This window comes from Nycticebus coucang, chromosome 11 (assembly GCF_027406575.1).
Source record: "Nycticebus coucang isolate mNycCou1 chromosome 11, mNycCou1.pri, whole genome shotgun sequence".
Taxonomy (NCBI): Eukaryota; Metazoa; Chordata; class Mammalia; order Primates; family Lorisidae; genus Nycticebus; species Nycticebus coucang.
The window spans coordinates 79717974-79734634 of record NC_069790.1 but is presented as its reverse complement, the minus strand read 5'-3'; the positions used below and the strand labels follow the sequence as shown (position 1 = coordinate 79734634).

Here is a 16661-nt window from a genome sequence, read left to right as displayed (position 1 = left end):
GACATGAGGTGAGTTCATTTTTGCAAAATGGACTGCATCACTTGGAATGCTTGTGATTTTAACCTCTGACTGGGCCCCTGAGTGGCTGGAATGTCAGTGAAGCTTAAATAACCCTGAATAAACACAGCCTGAAAATGCCCCTCTCTCTGCTTTCCGTGGGGCCTCTTGGCTGTCCATCCTCCCACCCCCTCCCTGCACTCCAATGAGGATTTACAGACTATTGCTTACATTTGAGAAAATTAGGGAACTGAAATGTGCAAAGCTTGATGGTTATATCCCCCAGACCCCTCTGCTGATGACAAATCAAAAAAAAAAAAAACAAGACCTCTATCCTTAATTTCCATATCCGGTGAAATCTGTATCTACTAGGTATGTCTGTGTATATATGGGTTTTTTTTTTTTTGCATTTAAATATAATTACCTCAAAATAAAGACCTCAGCACTTTCCCTTGCTTCAGAATAATTTAAATTTATAAATAATTCAGTGAAGTTTTTGGTTGAGTAGAATGAACTCTCTCAAAGTGAAAAAAGTGAATAATTGTATATTTATCTAATTTAATATGCTAATACCCTACCTTAGGAAGTCAGCAAGTGTTCTATTAAATCTTGACAAAGTGTTGAACAAATTGCAACAAGCTCGCATCACTCAAGGACAAGCAAACTCTACCATCACACAGCTGACGGCTGAGATGACAGAAATCAGAAAGAACATGCTGCAGGTATTTCTCTGTCTTCCTCGAAACTAACCTGAAATAGGTTCTGAGGGTGGAAACAGCACAGTGGTTTTTGTGTATACCAATCTCATACTCTCCTTGCCTGTCTGATGAGATTATTTTGAGGATGAAATAAGATTATGACAGTGTTATGCATTTAATTAATGTTCTACATTAATGTTAGCAGTATTGCTATATTAATGTTGGCAGTATTATCCATTTAATTAATGTTCTACAGAGCCCTCCCAAGCATCATTTCATTGATTGCAACCAATTCTGGGGTCTCACCAAGGCAGGTACCACCTGGCAGGTACCACCTACATCCTTTACTGGCTTATATAGGAAACTAAACCTCAGGGAGATTAAGTGGGATTCACTCACAGTCACGCAGCTAATTAATGGAAGATAGGAGGCCGGGGCTCATCCCTTCTGACAATAGGAAAAGGAAGAATGTTCTAAAAGCTCACAAACCAAGGAAAAACAGTCATGATTGCAGGGTTTTATAACTATGTTTGCACAAAATCTCAGCAGTGTACTCTAAAACTGAAAGAACATCTCACCCCAAAGAACATGTCGCATCCAGAGTTCCGCGAGAACAAGACCCTGGACTGACCCACATGGTAGACCAGGGAGAAAAAGACTGGAGTTGGAGGACAGAGCAGGCCCTGAATCCTATGAGTGAAGTCTCATCCTCCAAGGCTCCATCCTCTGTCATATCTCCTTCCCGACAGGTTGTGAGTCACTCAGCTCCTAGTCTCCAGCTGTGTTTTCTAGAGCTGTGCTATTTACCACAGGCATCTCAAGAAGAAAAGCAGATAGCAACAAGATAATCAACCTGCAGCCCCACAAGCCACATGCTGATTTAGTGAGGACTGTTTTGCTTATCTGTGGTGTGAGATACCATGAAAAGGATGACCGACCTTTTCTTTTGCTCATCAGCTTTCGTTAGTATATGCGTATTTAATGAGTGGCCCAAGACAATTGTTTTCTTCCAATGTATGGCAGAGAAAAAGAATGTTGGACACCCCTGCTAGAGTCTAGTATGAGTGTCAGCAAAATATGTCCACAGGCCACACTGTCCATGGCTGCTCTCGTGCCATCATGACACAGAGTTGCAACCCAGATTGTACGGACCACAAAGTGTGAAATATTTACTATCTGGCCCTTTACAGAAAAGGTTTGCAGGCTCCTTCTCCAGGAAAACTCTCACATATTCTGAAGGGCACAAGAAGGGACTTCCATGTCTAAAAATATGGTGGACTAATACCTTAAGGAACCCACCTAGTAGGAAAAAAAACAACCTAGAAATGTTAGCTGTTTAAATCTTTTCTTAATGCAGAGATGAATTAGTAAGAAATTTAGAATATCCTCAGAGGTCAAAAATGACCGGTGATCAAATACTGGCCTGACAATACTGGCCTGATGATTAGCTTTTGCCAATTCCTGGGGTATTAGTGCTTCGGGTGTGATGGTCACTATACATGACAGAAATCAAACCCCATGCAGGGAGGGACCAAGATCCCTGCATAGAGCTGGGATCACAAAAGGCAAAAGCCTCAGTCAAATGTTAAATTCCACCCCCCACATCCCCCTCACCCCACCACACACACACACAAAATAGAGAAACTTGCCTCTGGGTAGGAGAATAGTCTCCACTAAGATTTTTTGCTAACCACAAGCTGGCTCTCATGTAAGTTTGGGACTAGAATTCACACTACTTGGGTGATCCCAAAAACCCAAGCTAAAAATGTCATTTGAAATGGTCCTGGTTTGGAGGTTCCCAGATACCTGACATAGGCAAACAAAAATCCCCTCCAAAGGAATGACCTTAAAAGCTAGGCTGCAAAACTTTCCCCCCAATACATAAAGAAACAAATTACTTAAACAAGCATCATCAGAAATAATGAACAACAGAATCTGGATGTGAGGAACAGCAGATAATACCATTCCTAGATATGGAATATAAAACAAGTTTACTACGTTGAAGAAAATCCAAGAAGGTATGAAAGGTTGGAATGTATGACCAATGAACAAGAGACCAGAGCTCACAAATAACCGATTAGATTTGAAATATATTTAAATAGGACTTCTAAGTATGATAAATACAGACCTTGGGATAAACAAATATACACTATTACTGTTTGTAAGTAAAAAATATTAGCAGCCACTGGCACTGGCTGGAGAATAGATAAATAACTTGCTATATATTCTAAATGGAATACATTAAGTTGGTAAAAATAATGAACTAAAGCTGTAGAAATTAACTCACATGACCTGCACAGCATTGTTGAATTTTAAAAACCAAGTTGCAGAAATATACAATATGATTTATTTTACATAAGATGAAAAAATAAATACCGCATATTGTTGAAAATACTACACAGACTGTGGCAAAAAGCCTACAGAAACACATGCAATGACAAAGACTAGCTTCAGGATAATGGCTGCCTTTGGGAGAAGAGAGAGAAGTTTTTTTTTTTTTTTTTTTTTATTGTTGGGGATTCATTGAGGGTACAATAAGCCAGTTACACTGATTGCAATTGTTAGGTAAAGTCCCTCTTGCAATCATGTCTTGCCCCCATAAAGTGTGACACACACTAAGGCCCCACCCTCCTCCCTCCATCCCTCTTTCTGCTCCCCCCCCCATAACCTTAATTGTCATTAATTGTCCTCATATCAAGATTGAGTACATAGGATTCATGCTTCTCCATTCTTGTGATGCTTTACTAAGAATAATGTCTTCCACGTCCATCCAGGTTAATACGAAGGATGTAAGTCTCCATTTTTTTTAATGGCTGAATAGTATTCCATGGTATACATATACCACTGCTTGTTAATCCATTCCTGGGTTGGTGGGCATTTAGGCTGTTTCCACATTTTGGCGATTGTAAATTGAGCTGCAATAAACAGTCTAGTACAAGTGTCCTTATGATAAAAGGATTTTTTTCCTTCTGGGTAGATGCCCAGTAATGGGATTGCAGGATCGAATGGGAGGTCTAGGTTGAGTGCTTTGAGGTTTCTCCATACTTCCTTCCAGAAAGGTTGTACTAGTTTGCAGTCCCACCAGCAGTGTAAAAGTGTTCCCTTCTCTCCACATCCATGCCAGCATCTGCAGTTTTGAGATTTTGTGATGTGGGCCATTCTCACTGGGGTTAGATGATATCTCAGGGATGTTTTGATTTGCATTTCTCTAATATATAGAGATGATGAACATTTTTTCATGTGTTTGTTAGCCATTCGTCTGTCATCTTTAGAGAAAGTTCTATTCATGTCTCTTGCCCATTGATATAAGGGATTGTTGGCTTTTTTCATGTGGATTAATTTGAGTTCTCTATAGATCCTGGTTATCAAGCTTTTGTCTGATTGAAAATATGCAAATATCCTTTCCCATTGTGTAGGTTGTCTCTTTGCTTTGGTTATTGTGTCCTTAGCTGTACAGAAGCTTTTCAGTTTAATGAAGTCCCATTTGTTTATTTTTGTTGTTGTTGCAATTGCCATGGCAGTCTTCTTCATGAAGTCTTCCCCCAGGCCAATATCTTCCAGTGTTTTTCCTATGCTTTCTTTGAGGATTTTTATTGTTTCATGCCTTAAATTTAAGTCCTTTATCCATCTTGAGTCAATTTTTGTGAGTGGGGAAAGGTGTGGGTCCAGTTTCAGTCTTTTACATGTAGACATCCAGTTCTCCCAACACCATTTATTGAATAGGGAGTCTTTCCCCCAAGGTAAGTTCTTGTTTGGTTTATCGAAGATTAGGTGGTTGTAAGATGTTAGTTTCATTTCTTGGTGTTCAATTCGATTCCAAGTGTCTATGTCTCTGTTTTTGTGCCAGTACCATGCTGTCTTGAGCACTATGGCTTTGTAGTACAGACTAAAATCTGGTATGCTGATGCCCCCTACTTTATTTTTGTTACTAAGAACTGCCTTAGCTATACGGGGTTTTTTCCGGTTCCATACAAAACGCAGAATCATTTTTTCCAAATCTTGAAAGTATGATGTTGGTACTTTGATAGGAATGGCATTGAATAGGTAGATTGCTTTGGGAAGTATAGACATTTTAACAATGTTGATTCTTCCCATCCATGAGCATGGTATGTTCTTCCATTTGTTAATATCCTCTGCTATTTCCTTTCTGAGGAGTTCATAGTTTTCTTTATAGAGGTCCTTCACCTCCTTCATTAGGTATATTCCTAGGTATTTCGTTTTCTTTGAAACTATGGTGAAGGGAGTTGTGTCCTTAATTAGCTTCTCATCTTGACTATTATTGGTGTATACAAAGGCTACTGACTTGTGGACATTGATTTTATATCCTGAAACATTACTGTATTTTTTGATGACTTCTAGGAGTCTTGTGGTTGAGTCTTTGGGGTTCTCTAAGTATAAGATCATGTCGTCAGCAAAGAGGGAGAGTTTGACCTCCTCTGCTCCCATTTGGATTCCCTTGATTTCCTTGTCTTGCCTAATTGTATTGGCTAGAACTTCCAGCACTATGTTGAATAGTAAAGGTGACAGAGGACAACCTTGTCTGGTTCCAGTTCTAAGAGGAAAAGCTTTCAGTTTTACTCCATTCAGTAAAATATTGGCTGTGGGTTTGTCATAGATAGCTTCAATCAGTTTTAGAAATGTGCCACCTATGCCTATACTCTTCAGTGTTCTAATTAGAAAAGGATGCTGGATTTTATCAAATGCTTTTTCTGCATCTATTGAGAGGATCATGTGATCTTTATTTTTGCCTCTGTTAATATGGTGGATAACGTTTATCGACTTGCGTATGTTAAACCAGCCTTGCATCCCTGGGATGAAGCCTACTTGATCATGATGAATGACTTTTTTGATGATAAGCTGTAATCTATTGGCTAGGATTTTGTTGAGAATTTTTGCGTCTATATTCATGAGTGAGATTGGTCTGAAATTCTCCTTTTTGTTTGGGTCTTTTCCTGGTTTTGGTATCAGGGTGATGTTTGCTTCATAGAATGTGTTGGGGAAGATTCCTTCTTCCTCAGTTTTTTGGAATAATTTCTGCAGTACAGGAATAAGCTCTTCCTTGAAGGTTTGATAGAATTCTGGTGTGAAGCCATCTGGACCAGGGCATTTTTTAGTTGGAAGCTTTTTTATTGTTTCTTTGATCTCCGTGCTTGAAATTGGTCTGTTCAGGAGGTCTATTTCTTCCTAGCTGAATCTAGGGAGAGGGTGTGATTCCAAATATTGATCCATTTCCTTCACATTGTCAAATTTCTGGGCATAGAGTTTCTGGTAGTATTCAGAGATGATCTCTTGTATCTCTGTGGGATCAGTTGTTATTTCCCCTTTATCATTTCTGATTGAGGTTACTAGAGATTTTACTTTTCTATTTCTAGTTAGTCTGGCCAATGGTTTATCTATTTTAATTATTTTTTCAAAAAACCAACTCCTTGTTTCATTAATTTTCTGAATGATTCTTTTGTTTTCAATTTCATTGATCTCTGATTTGATTTTGGATATTTCTTTTCTTCTACTGAGTTTAGGCTTAGATTGTTCTTCTTTTTCCAATTCCATAAGATGGCTTGTGAGATTGTTGATGTGCTCTCTTTCTGTTTTTCGAATGTAGGCATCTAAAGCGATGAATTTTCCTCTCAAAACTGCTTTTGCAGTATCCCAGAGGTTTTGGTAGCTTGTGTCTTCATTGTTGTTATGCTCAAGGAAGTTAATGATTTCCTGTTTTATTTCTTCCTGCACCCATCTGTTATTCAACAGAAGATTGTTTAATTTCCATGGCTTTGGGTGGGGTCGAGCATTTTTGTTAGAGTTGAGTTCCACCTTTAGTGCCTTATGGTCTGAGAAGATACAAGGTAAAATTTCAATTCTTTTGATTCTGTTGATATTTGTTTTGTGTCCCAGGATATGATCAATTTTGGAGAATGTTCCATGGGGTGATGAGAAGAATGTATATTCTTTGTCTTTGGGGTGGAGTGTTCTATATGCGTCTATCAAGCATAGTTGGTCTAAGGTCTCATTTAAATCTCTTATATCTTTGTTTAATTTCTGTTTAGAGGATCTGTCCAGCTCTGTAAGAGGAGTGTTAAAGTCCCCTGTTATGATGGTATTATCAGATATCATATTGCTCAGACTGAGTAAGGTCTGCTTCAAGAATCTGGGAGCATTTAAATTGGGTGCATAAATATTTAGAATTGAAATGTCTTCTTGTTGTAGTTTTCCCTTGACCAATATAAAGTGACCATCTTTGTCTTTTTTGATTTTAGTTGCTTTAAATCCACATGTATCTGAAAATAAGATCGCAACTCCTCTTTTCTTCTGAATTCCATTTGCCTGAAAAATTGTCTTCCAACCCTTGACTTGGAGCTTTAATTTGTCTTTTGAAGCCAGGTGTGTTTCTTGCAGACAGCAAATGGATGGCTTGTGTTTTTTAATCCAGTCGGCCAATCTATGTCTCTTCAGTGGGGAATTCAAGCCATTAACATTTATGGAGATAATTGATAAGTGTGGTAGTATTCTATTCGTCTTATTTGGTGAGAGTACATTGCTTAGTTTTATCTTTTGCATCAGTGTGGAGGTTAGGTTCTGTCCTTTGATTTCTGAATTCTTACTTTGCTGCTGATCCATTGTGGTGGTCAGTGTGCAGAACAGGTTGAAGTATTTCCTGTAGAGCTGGTCTTGTTGTGGCGAATTTCCTCAATGTTTGTATATCCGTAAATGGTTTGATTTCTACGTCACTTTGAAGCTTAGCTTAGCAGGGTACAGAATTCTGGGCTGAAAATTGTTCTGTTTAAGTAGATTAAAGGTAGATGACCATTGTCTTCTTGCTTGGAAAGTTTCATTAGAGAAGTCTGCGGTCACTCTGATGGATTTGCCCCTGTAGGTCAACTGGCACTTACTCCTGGCAGCTTGCAGAATCTTTTCTTTTGTCTTGACTTTGGACAGGTTCATCACAATGTGTCTTGGAGAAGCTCGGTTAGAGTTGAGGCGACCTGGGGTCCGATAGCCCTCTGAAAGCAGTGTGTCAGAATCTTTGGTGATGTTTGGGAAATTTTCTTTTATAATATTCTCTAGTATGGCTTCCATTCCTCTGGGGCATTCTTCTTCCCCTTCTGGAATTGCTATAACTCGTATGTTGGAACGCTTCATAAAGTCCCATAATTCTGACAGTGAACGTTCTGCTTTCTCTCTCTTCTTTTCTGCCTCTTTTACTATCTGAGTTATCTCAAAAACTTTGTCTTCTACCTCTGAAATTCTTTCTTCTGCATGGTCTAACCTGTTGCTGATACTTTCCGTTGCATCTTTAAGTTCCCTGATTGACTGTTTCATTTCCTTCAGCTCTGCTATATCCTTTTTATATTCTTCTTATCGTTCATCTCTGATTTGATTCTGTTTTTGGATTTCCTTTTGGTTATTTTCCACTTTATTAGCAGTTTCCTTCATTGTTTCCATCATTTCTTTCATTGTTTTCAACATGTGTATTCTAAATTCCCTTTCTGTCATTCCTAACATTTCTGTATAGGTGGAATCCTCTGCAGTAGCTACCTCATGGTCCCTTGGCGGGGTTGTTCTAGACTGGTTCTTCATGTTGCCTGGAGTTTTCTGCTGATTCTTCCTCATGAGTGATTTCTTTTATCTGTTTCCTTGCCCTAATTTTCCTTTCACTTCCTCTTGCTCTTTAAGTTTTTGTGCCTGTGGACTAAGGGTTACAGGACCAGAAGGGTGAGAAGGTTGAGGAGCAAAAAAGGGATGAAAGAAAGGAGGACCGAGTGATAAGAAAAAAAAGAAAGATAGAGAAAGGAGAGGGGGTGGGGATAAGGAATATTGACAAAAAGAAGAGAGGCACAGAAAGAGGGAGACAGGGCAATATAGGTGTACAGTAGGGTACTTTGACACAACCTTAAAAAACCCCACCTTCTGGGAGTGCCCAGTTGGGTGGTTCCCTTGAGGTCAGCAGCTCTTTGCTAACCTGATCAGACACAGTACCCCACCTCCACCAAGTAGAGAGGAAAGACAAAAATGCTATAAATCAAACCAAAACAAGCAAACAGAAAACTTTACAGGGATACAATTGGGTGAAAAACCAAATGATAGGGGTAGAAACACTAGCAAAAATGAAGTTGTAGTTATTTAAAAAGGCAGCAATGGGAAATTATAATTAAACTAGAAAAGTTGAGAAAGAAAAAGGGATCTCCCAGTTCATTTCCACTTTTCTTCCTGGTTCTCTTGTTCTGGAAGTGGTGGGGTTACAATGTTGCTACTAGTCTCGAGAGAGAAGATTTAATAGAGAGAAGATTTAATAGGGAGTGGTACGCGGAGGGCCTTAGCTCATTGTTAATGCTGTTTGTTTGTTTGTTTGTTTATTTATGACAGTCTCCCTCTGTCACCTAGGCTAGAGTACAGTGGCATCATCATAGCTCACAGCAACCTCAAAACTCCTGGGCTCAAGTGATCTCATGCCTCAGCTTCTCGAGTAACTGGGACTACCGGTGCCCGCCACGACACCCAGCTAATTTCTCTCTCTCTCTCTTTTTTTTTTTTTTTTTTTAGTAGAGAGGGGGTCTTGCTCTTGCTCCGCTGGTCTCAAACTTCTGTCCTCAAGCAATCCTTCCATCTCAGTCTCCCAGAGTGCTAAGATCACAGGTGTGAGCCACCACACTTGGCTAGTGCTTTATTCTTAAATTGGCTGGTGGGTACAGGATATTTGTCATATTTTTCAGACCATTTTGTATGTCTGAAATATCACACTATAACTTTTTTTATTACATTCAATGGAAAAAGCAAAGGCATTATTTTCCTTTACATCCAGCTTATTTTTTAACAGCTTAATACACCATTTATTTTCCTGTTTGTTTCATAAAGAAATTTTCCCTTTCTGATCTTTAAATCAACAACAGGCTGAAAATCAAGCCAAGGGAATGAAGCATAAGCTGAACTTAGTAAAGCAGCAGTCACGGCTGGAGGATGGACTTGCCCTGCTGTGGACCAAGTTGCAAGGGAATCGAGAGCAGGCTGGCAGTGTGAAAGCTCAGGCTGAATCCGCCCGACGGCAGGCTGGGAGCACTGAGCAGGTCACTGGTCCTGTCGTTACTACCTAGAGCAGACAGTGCTCTTTGAAAGATAATCCTTTAGTCACAGATTTTTGTGCTATTTCTCAGCATTTTCTTTTGTGCTGGTCTGAGGGATCCTGACATACAAAGAATCTTCTGTAGCAGAAAACGGTCTTTCTGGAAGGCAGAAGTCCCTGGAAATCATGCCCATCCTAGTATTCTTAGTGGGGTACTGGTCAAATAGTCCATAAATCACATTTTCCCTAGGCTTCCACAAACTTCCACAATTTATACTGTCTGTGTGTATTGTATGTATTTGCCCTTTACTCTAATTCAATCGAAACAAAGAAAAAGGAAAGTCACCCTGCCAAAGAAAATAGATCAAGTTACCAAAGTCAGAGCGAGTTAATTAAACAGTTGAGGAAAGTGGCCCCTTAATTTAGGTTGCTGAAAGAACCTATCAACTTATTTTCTTAACAGCAAGTCTTTGGTTGGTCGTGTTAATATAGTACATGTAGCTTAAACAAAAGAAACATGTTAATGTTTTTACAATTGGTCTATTCTCTTGCGTTTAATTGCTAATGTCCTGAGTAAATTTTCCACTGACTTGGGAGTCGAGAACATTTTCTATGGGGCACAGATTGAGAAAGGTGCGTCCTTCTTACCCTCTTCCCATCTCCATATTTGTTTCCTGGTTCTGGCCTTCATTCAGCTACTGAACCTTCTAGGTTGTCAACCACACAGGCTAATGCAAAGATTTCCATTCCGTTTCCAAGTTAACATGCCTGCTACCCTTCCTGCCCCCTTTCTTCCTCACTTACCTTTTAGCAAACCCAGTCAGGTATACACTATATCTTCATCCCTTGCCTGCACCTTCATTCTGCACCTACAGCTGATCAACCCCACTGAACCAGAGCTTTGTCAAGGACAGAATTAGATCATTTCTGCCTTCTGTATCTCCCACCATAACATAGTGCAGAATAAATGATCAGTGCCTCATAAATAGTTGCCTTCATGTGCGTTGTTTGATATTTTGTAATAAAGAAGTTTTATTTTCAACTGAAGCTAAATTTTTTTTCAGCCTAAAAAACATGCATGCAAATGTAATCCTTGTAGGAAATGTTAGAATGACTTGAGCATATCGATTAGATGATGGCTTCCTCCTCCGTCTTCTTTTTATGTATAGTATTAGAAGAATCATCGTGCTTATGTACATGTTTGATAAATACTTTCTCATTATAGGAGTGTTGCTCTGTTACAGGAGTTTGTTGAGCTGAAAAAACAATATGCTATTCTTCAGCATAAAGCAAGTACGATAGGACTGACAAAGGAAACATTAGGGAAAGTTAAACAGCTGAAAGATGCTGCGGAAAAATTGGCTGAAGTTACAGAGGACAAAATAAGGAGAATAACAGGTATCTATTCCTTTACCCACACCATCAGTTTGACAATAACCTCTCCCTTTTCCTGGTAAAATTTATACCAATTTCAGTTTATCCTTAATACAGTTTAGCCACATATGAGTCCACTGAAGAGAGAAATAGGAGTTGGTCTTGTGCTTTGGGGAATGCAAAGTAACAAGTCTCTTGCATGGGTTTGCCTAGAAGGTTGTAATGAGCATCTGCCCTGCGTTAATCAAAACAAAGAAAGATTTCTTTTAGCTACCTTGAAATGCCCTCTTGCTAATTCAGTGTTTTCAACTGAGATGTCAGAAGGCAGCTGCTTGTCACCCTACTGGTACTCCTGGCATGTAGTGGGTAGAGGCCAGGGATGTTGATCCCCCAGGACAGCCCCCACTGACCACCGTTACCCTGCCAGAATGTCAATTAGTGCCATGTCAAGAAACCCTGTCCTAACCAACACTGCTTATTTTTCCTCTCTTATAAATAACTCTTTCAGGATCTGTATGATTTAGACTCTAGGGCAACAGTCCCCAACTTTTTGGCACCAGGGACCAGTTTCCTGGAAGACAATTTTTCCACGGACTGGTAGGGGGTGGTTTTGATATAAGCCTGTAAGCACTTGATCTATTATGGTCTCTGCGCAGTCAAACCTCTCTGCTAATGATAATCTGTATTTGCAGCCACTCCCCAGAGCTAGCATCACTGCCTCAGCTCCACCCCAGATCATCAGGCATTAGATTCTTATAAGGAGCACGCAACCTACATCCCTCACGTGCAGTTTACTGTAGGGTTTGCACTCCTATGAGAATCTAATGCCACTGCCCCCGACCTGACAGGAGGCGGAGCTCTGGCGGTGGTGCCAGTGATAGGGAAAGTACAAATGAGCCTTCACTCCCTTGCCCGCTGCTCACCTCCTGCTGTGGGGCCCAGTTCCTAACAGCTGTGGACCAGCACCAGTCTGCAGCCTGGGGGTTGGGGACCACAGCTCTAAGGCACTGGGCCCTCTAGCATAGCTCTCTGGATAGCAACCCAGAAGGAATCACATCCACACAAGGATTTTGATCAAAATGGACATTTTGGTCTATGGACATAGACCACATAACAGTAAGAAAGCTAATTAGAATATCTGTTTTCCACAGTTGATACTTGTGATTTTTCTGAGCAATCATCATGACCTCAACTAACCTCTAAAAGCATCAAGACATATCAAATTATGAGTGGATAGTTTTATTCTTGGTTGTATTTATGATCTCCCAAAACTTTAATTCTATTCATTAGGAATATAAGTAATGCCCAAATATTAAAGTAACCAAAATGTTTCACTTATAAACGCTTCTTTGTTAGAAAATAAGTCTTTGGCTTTACAACCACGTATATCATCGCTATGACATGAAGAAAATGAAATGCAACATGAATATGCGCCCGAGCCAGGGAAAGTGCGGGCCAGATGGCAACATTAGCTATCTCTGGGGAGAACTACACAGAAGCCACCACTGTTTACATTGGGAGAATTGTTTTAAAAGCAGCGGATTTATGGGTAATATCCTTTTTTTCATTTTCAAGTATTTTCTTTAAAATTGGTAAAAGGAAATACTAGGGAAGATTCAGAAAGAACTCTTTTTACCTTACATTCCATAAACAATACCATGAAAATCAGTCTCTACTATCTCAGACCTCGGGCCTTACTATAGGAGCAAAAACACAGGGACAATATTTCTGTCCTATGTTTTACCTCAGAGTCCAAAGGAAAACTAAAAGTTTTGTATTTCTTTTTTCCTTTGAGACAGAGTCTCACTTTGTCACCCTTGCTAAAGTGCCGTAGCGTCACAGCTCACAGCAACCTCAAACTCTTGGGCTTCAGCAATTCTCTTGCCTCAGCCTCCCAAGTAGAAGTTTTGTATTTCTTCAAATTAGATTAGAAGAGAACTTGAAGTTACAGGACTTCTCAGAGGGGTCTAAAATAATGCATTCAACTTCTTGTTCTCTTTTCACTTTAAGGCTGTTTTCACAACTCAACAACACAGAAAAAGAAGACATTGATTTGGCCCCTTCCCACTCTGCCACTCAAGAAGGGGCATAACCACAGGGCCGTGCTCTGTCTGTCTGTTAGAAAGAGGTGCTGTGGGACCCTGGTCAGGGGCCTTTGGAAGCACCAAAGTTGAGTAGAGGACATAATTCCAGACAATGTATTTGCAAATGGATTTGTCTCAGTCTATTCACTGCATAACAAACCAACCCCAAATCCATGATTGTCTGATTTTGCTGTGGGTTGCCTGGCGGTTCCTCCGTGGGTCTCATCTGGGTTACTCAGGCAGCTTCTCTTGGCTGATGGCTGAGTGGCAGGTGAGTCGGGCCTGGCAGAGCTGTGTTGCAGACATGGTCTCTACACGGTCTGTTACCTCAGGCTGCCTTACAGCCAGCTCGTTTCAGGGGTCCTCAAGAGTGAGAAGATGCCTTCTTGAGATCTTGCATCCATTTCTTCTACTTTGTGTTTGTCAAAACTACTTATAAAGCCAGCCCAGGTTCAGGGGCATGGGTGTGGGAAGAGGGTAAGTAGATTCTCCTTGTTAATGGGAAGAACGACACAGAATGCACAAGAATGAAGGAAACCGGCTGAGCGTGCAGAGGGACCGGGTGACTAGCAGCAGTGAGAAGCCATCAGCACCCCAGGCCTGAAGGGACAGGGAGGCAGGGATGTTACCAGAGCCCTGTGGGGTACGTTAGGGAAGAGGCCACCCTGCATGAGCTCAGATGAGAGAATGGCCAGAACCCCGGTGCCAAACAGGGATGGGAACTGCTCGCTCTCCTCACCCTGGTCATGTGTCAGCATATCCATTGGCCAAATAGGAGTGAAAGCCAGAGGTCAAGGCAGCCAGGTGCTGTCCTGCATGGAGTTTAGCTTTCCAGGACACAGAACAGGCTGGAGAAAGGGTCTGGGGGAAAATAAAAAGTAACCAGATGGATCATATTAACTCATCCGGTTGAAACACCAGGGTCTTTTTTCCTTTTAGCCCAAATATATTTCCGATGTTGAATCCCCTTTTCAATCCCAAATGCTATTTGAAAGTTTCTAGTGTGGAACACATACACCTTCCACGGCAGCTCTTTCATCTGTGAACAGTTGTGACTACAGAAAGTTCTTCTTAATATTCAGACAAATTCTTCCTTTGTGGATTTCATTTTCTTTCCTTAGAATGACAGAGAACACAGTAATCTGCTTTCCTAAGCTGGCTCTCCAAATATTTGAAAACAGCTGTGGCACATGCCCTGAATCTTCTTTTGTCACCAACTAATTCAACAGGACAATTTCAAATCTCTTCAGAAATCTGGCTCTTTCCCCCTAACACGTGTCCAAACGAAATCAGTACTCAGGTGTGATTTGACCAAGTTCCACTTCTACCTAAGGTCAGAGTGGCTTTTAGAAAAGCCACCTCACACTGTCAAGTGTCTCTCTCTTATCCACTACTCTGTGGGCTCCTTGCTAGGGTTTGCTAGAATTCCCAGATGTTTTCTGAATGAAGAGTGAATAAATGAAGACATAGTAGGTGGGTGAATGGATGAGTAATGAGTCGATGGATTAATGGATGGATAAGTGGGGCCAAGAAAGGAATCACTTTGCTTTTACTATTCAGAGATGCTAATATCAACAGGAAAAAGGGATGAAAATGTCATTCTTTTTTTCTGAAAGAATGGACAACACTGAAATGAAGAACCCATGTTTAAAAATGAAGTTAAAATAATAAGAACAAATGTATGGAAATACAGCACTCCACCAAATCTAATCAAGGTTGTTATCTGTCTTTTCATTTCTAATGAATTCAAAGCAGCAGCAGACTCACGTTGATAAATGTCTTTAGATAGGAAAGTGTTTAGACAAAAATGTCAATTTGCTCTGATATATGTTAAGACCTTGAGAGGGCTGCTGAAAAGGGATGATTCATGCATTGAATCAAAACACAAAACTAAGTGTATCTTTAAGAGGCACACAAATCCCTGGGCTTGGTGTGATGCAGATATCTGGGAAGAATCTGCCAAACGGAAACATATCTTTCTTTCCTTTTTCTCTTTCAGATTTAGAAAAGAAGATCCAAGATTTGAATCTAAGTAGACAAGAGAAAGCGGATCAACTGAAACAATTAGAAGATCAAGTTGTGGCCCTTAAGGATGAAATTGTTGAACAAGAAAAGAAATATGCTGCCTGCTATACTTAGGCAAAGTTAAATGACAAAAGATGGTGCTTTTGTTTCTGGGTTCTGACGTGCAGACCCAGGAGCTGTGCTGACGTGGTGAAGTCCTAATTGTCGGTCTCTTCCACCCTCCCTTGCTCACACCTCTGCTCACCACACAGCTGCTCAGCTGGATGGGGACCCTGGGCCAGCAAATGCCACTTTATAATAGAGAAGGGGAAAGAAAGGGATTGCCTGGAGGGTCAGAAATCTTTCCTCTTGCCTTCCTTTCTCTTTCATCACTTAAAAAGAATTAGTTATATGTGAAAAGTAAAAATTTAAGTAAGTACTGTATTTACTAATAATCATTTCAGTCAAGTGAACCTACACAACAAATATCTCTAACTCTAGGATGGAATATGGAATACATATGGATGGCTTGGACTGGATTGTCCTATATTTTATATTTATCTGGATTTGATTTTATTTTTAAGACTATTATTCTCTTTGGGATCAAATGCATACGATTAAAAATGGAACTTGCTTTCACACCTGTTTTCCTATATGCTCATTCTCTCAACTAGAGGATTCTGTTTTCTTCAAATGGCATTAAAACAGTATTCACATTCATTATGTAAGTGGGAGATGGGAAGCGAAGGGAAGAGAAGGGAAGGAATTCACAGAGATAAAACGAAAGGGAAGGGAAGGGATTCAAAGAGATAAATATTGAACTACTTTTCATAATTTGCAGGCATTTTTGTTATAAAATCTGCTACTTATTTTTTTAAAACTAGCAATCTTGTTCTTATTGTTTCACATAAAAGATCAGATTGTTTCATTTCAGAATGAGTCTATGATTTTTACATCAGCTATTTTTGCATGTATGATTTAGGATGGAGCACTTCGCTGAAATTGTCCTTCAGAGGGATTATTGTGAGGGAGTTAAGTTTATGAATAAGAAATAATATGCATCGACATTGATGTATGAAAGAGGGAAACCAGCTGGAGCTCTTCTATTAAGGGCTGGCTCATTAAAAATGGATTTAAAAATTCAGCAAAAGGGCTTTAGGATTACACGTAAATAGAAAAATTCCTGGGCGGCGCCTGTGGCTCAAAGGGATAGGGCGCCAGTCCCATGTGCTGGAGGTGGTGGGTTCAAACCCAGCCTTGGCCAAAAACCACAAAAAAAAAAAAAAAGAAAAATTCCTTAAAATGTAGGCCATTAAAGAAAATCATAGAATCTATTTCCCCAAATATCCTGAAAAATAGAAGGAAACTCTTCTATAGGCAGGGTCATGCCAGAAATCTCTCCTGAAGTATACAATTGTAACTTACCACATTGCCAGCATTGAGACTTCT

The 16661-nt window shown here is 40.0% G+C and overlaps 1 protein-coding gene across 1 annotated transcript in view; it reads left to right on the top strand.

Moving 5' to 3' along the window:
* LAMB4 (laminin subunit beta 4) overlaps positions 1-16287 on the top strand; it is a 116461-nt gene extending 100174 nt beyond the window's left edge. The window contains 4 exon segments of the mRNA XM_053553419.1: positions 581-719; positions 9581-9754; positions 10995-11148; positions 15208-16287. Of these exon segments, the coding sequence (XP_053409394.1) occupies positions 581-719; positions 9581-9754; positions 10995-11148; positions 15208-15347 (607 nt within the window). The 3' untranslated portion in view covers positions 15348-16287.
* Positions 16288-16661: the final 374 nt, after the last annotated feature.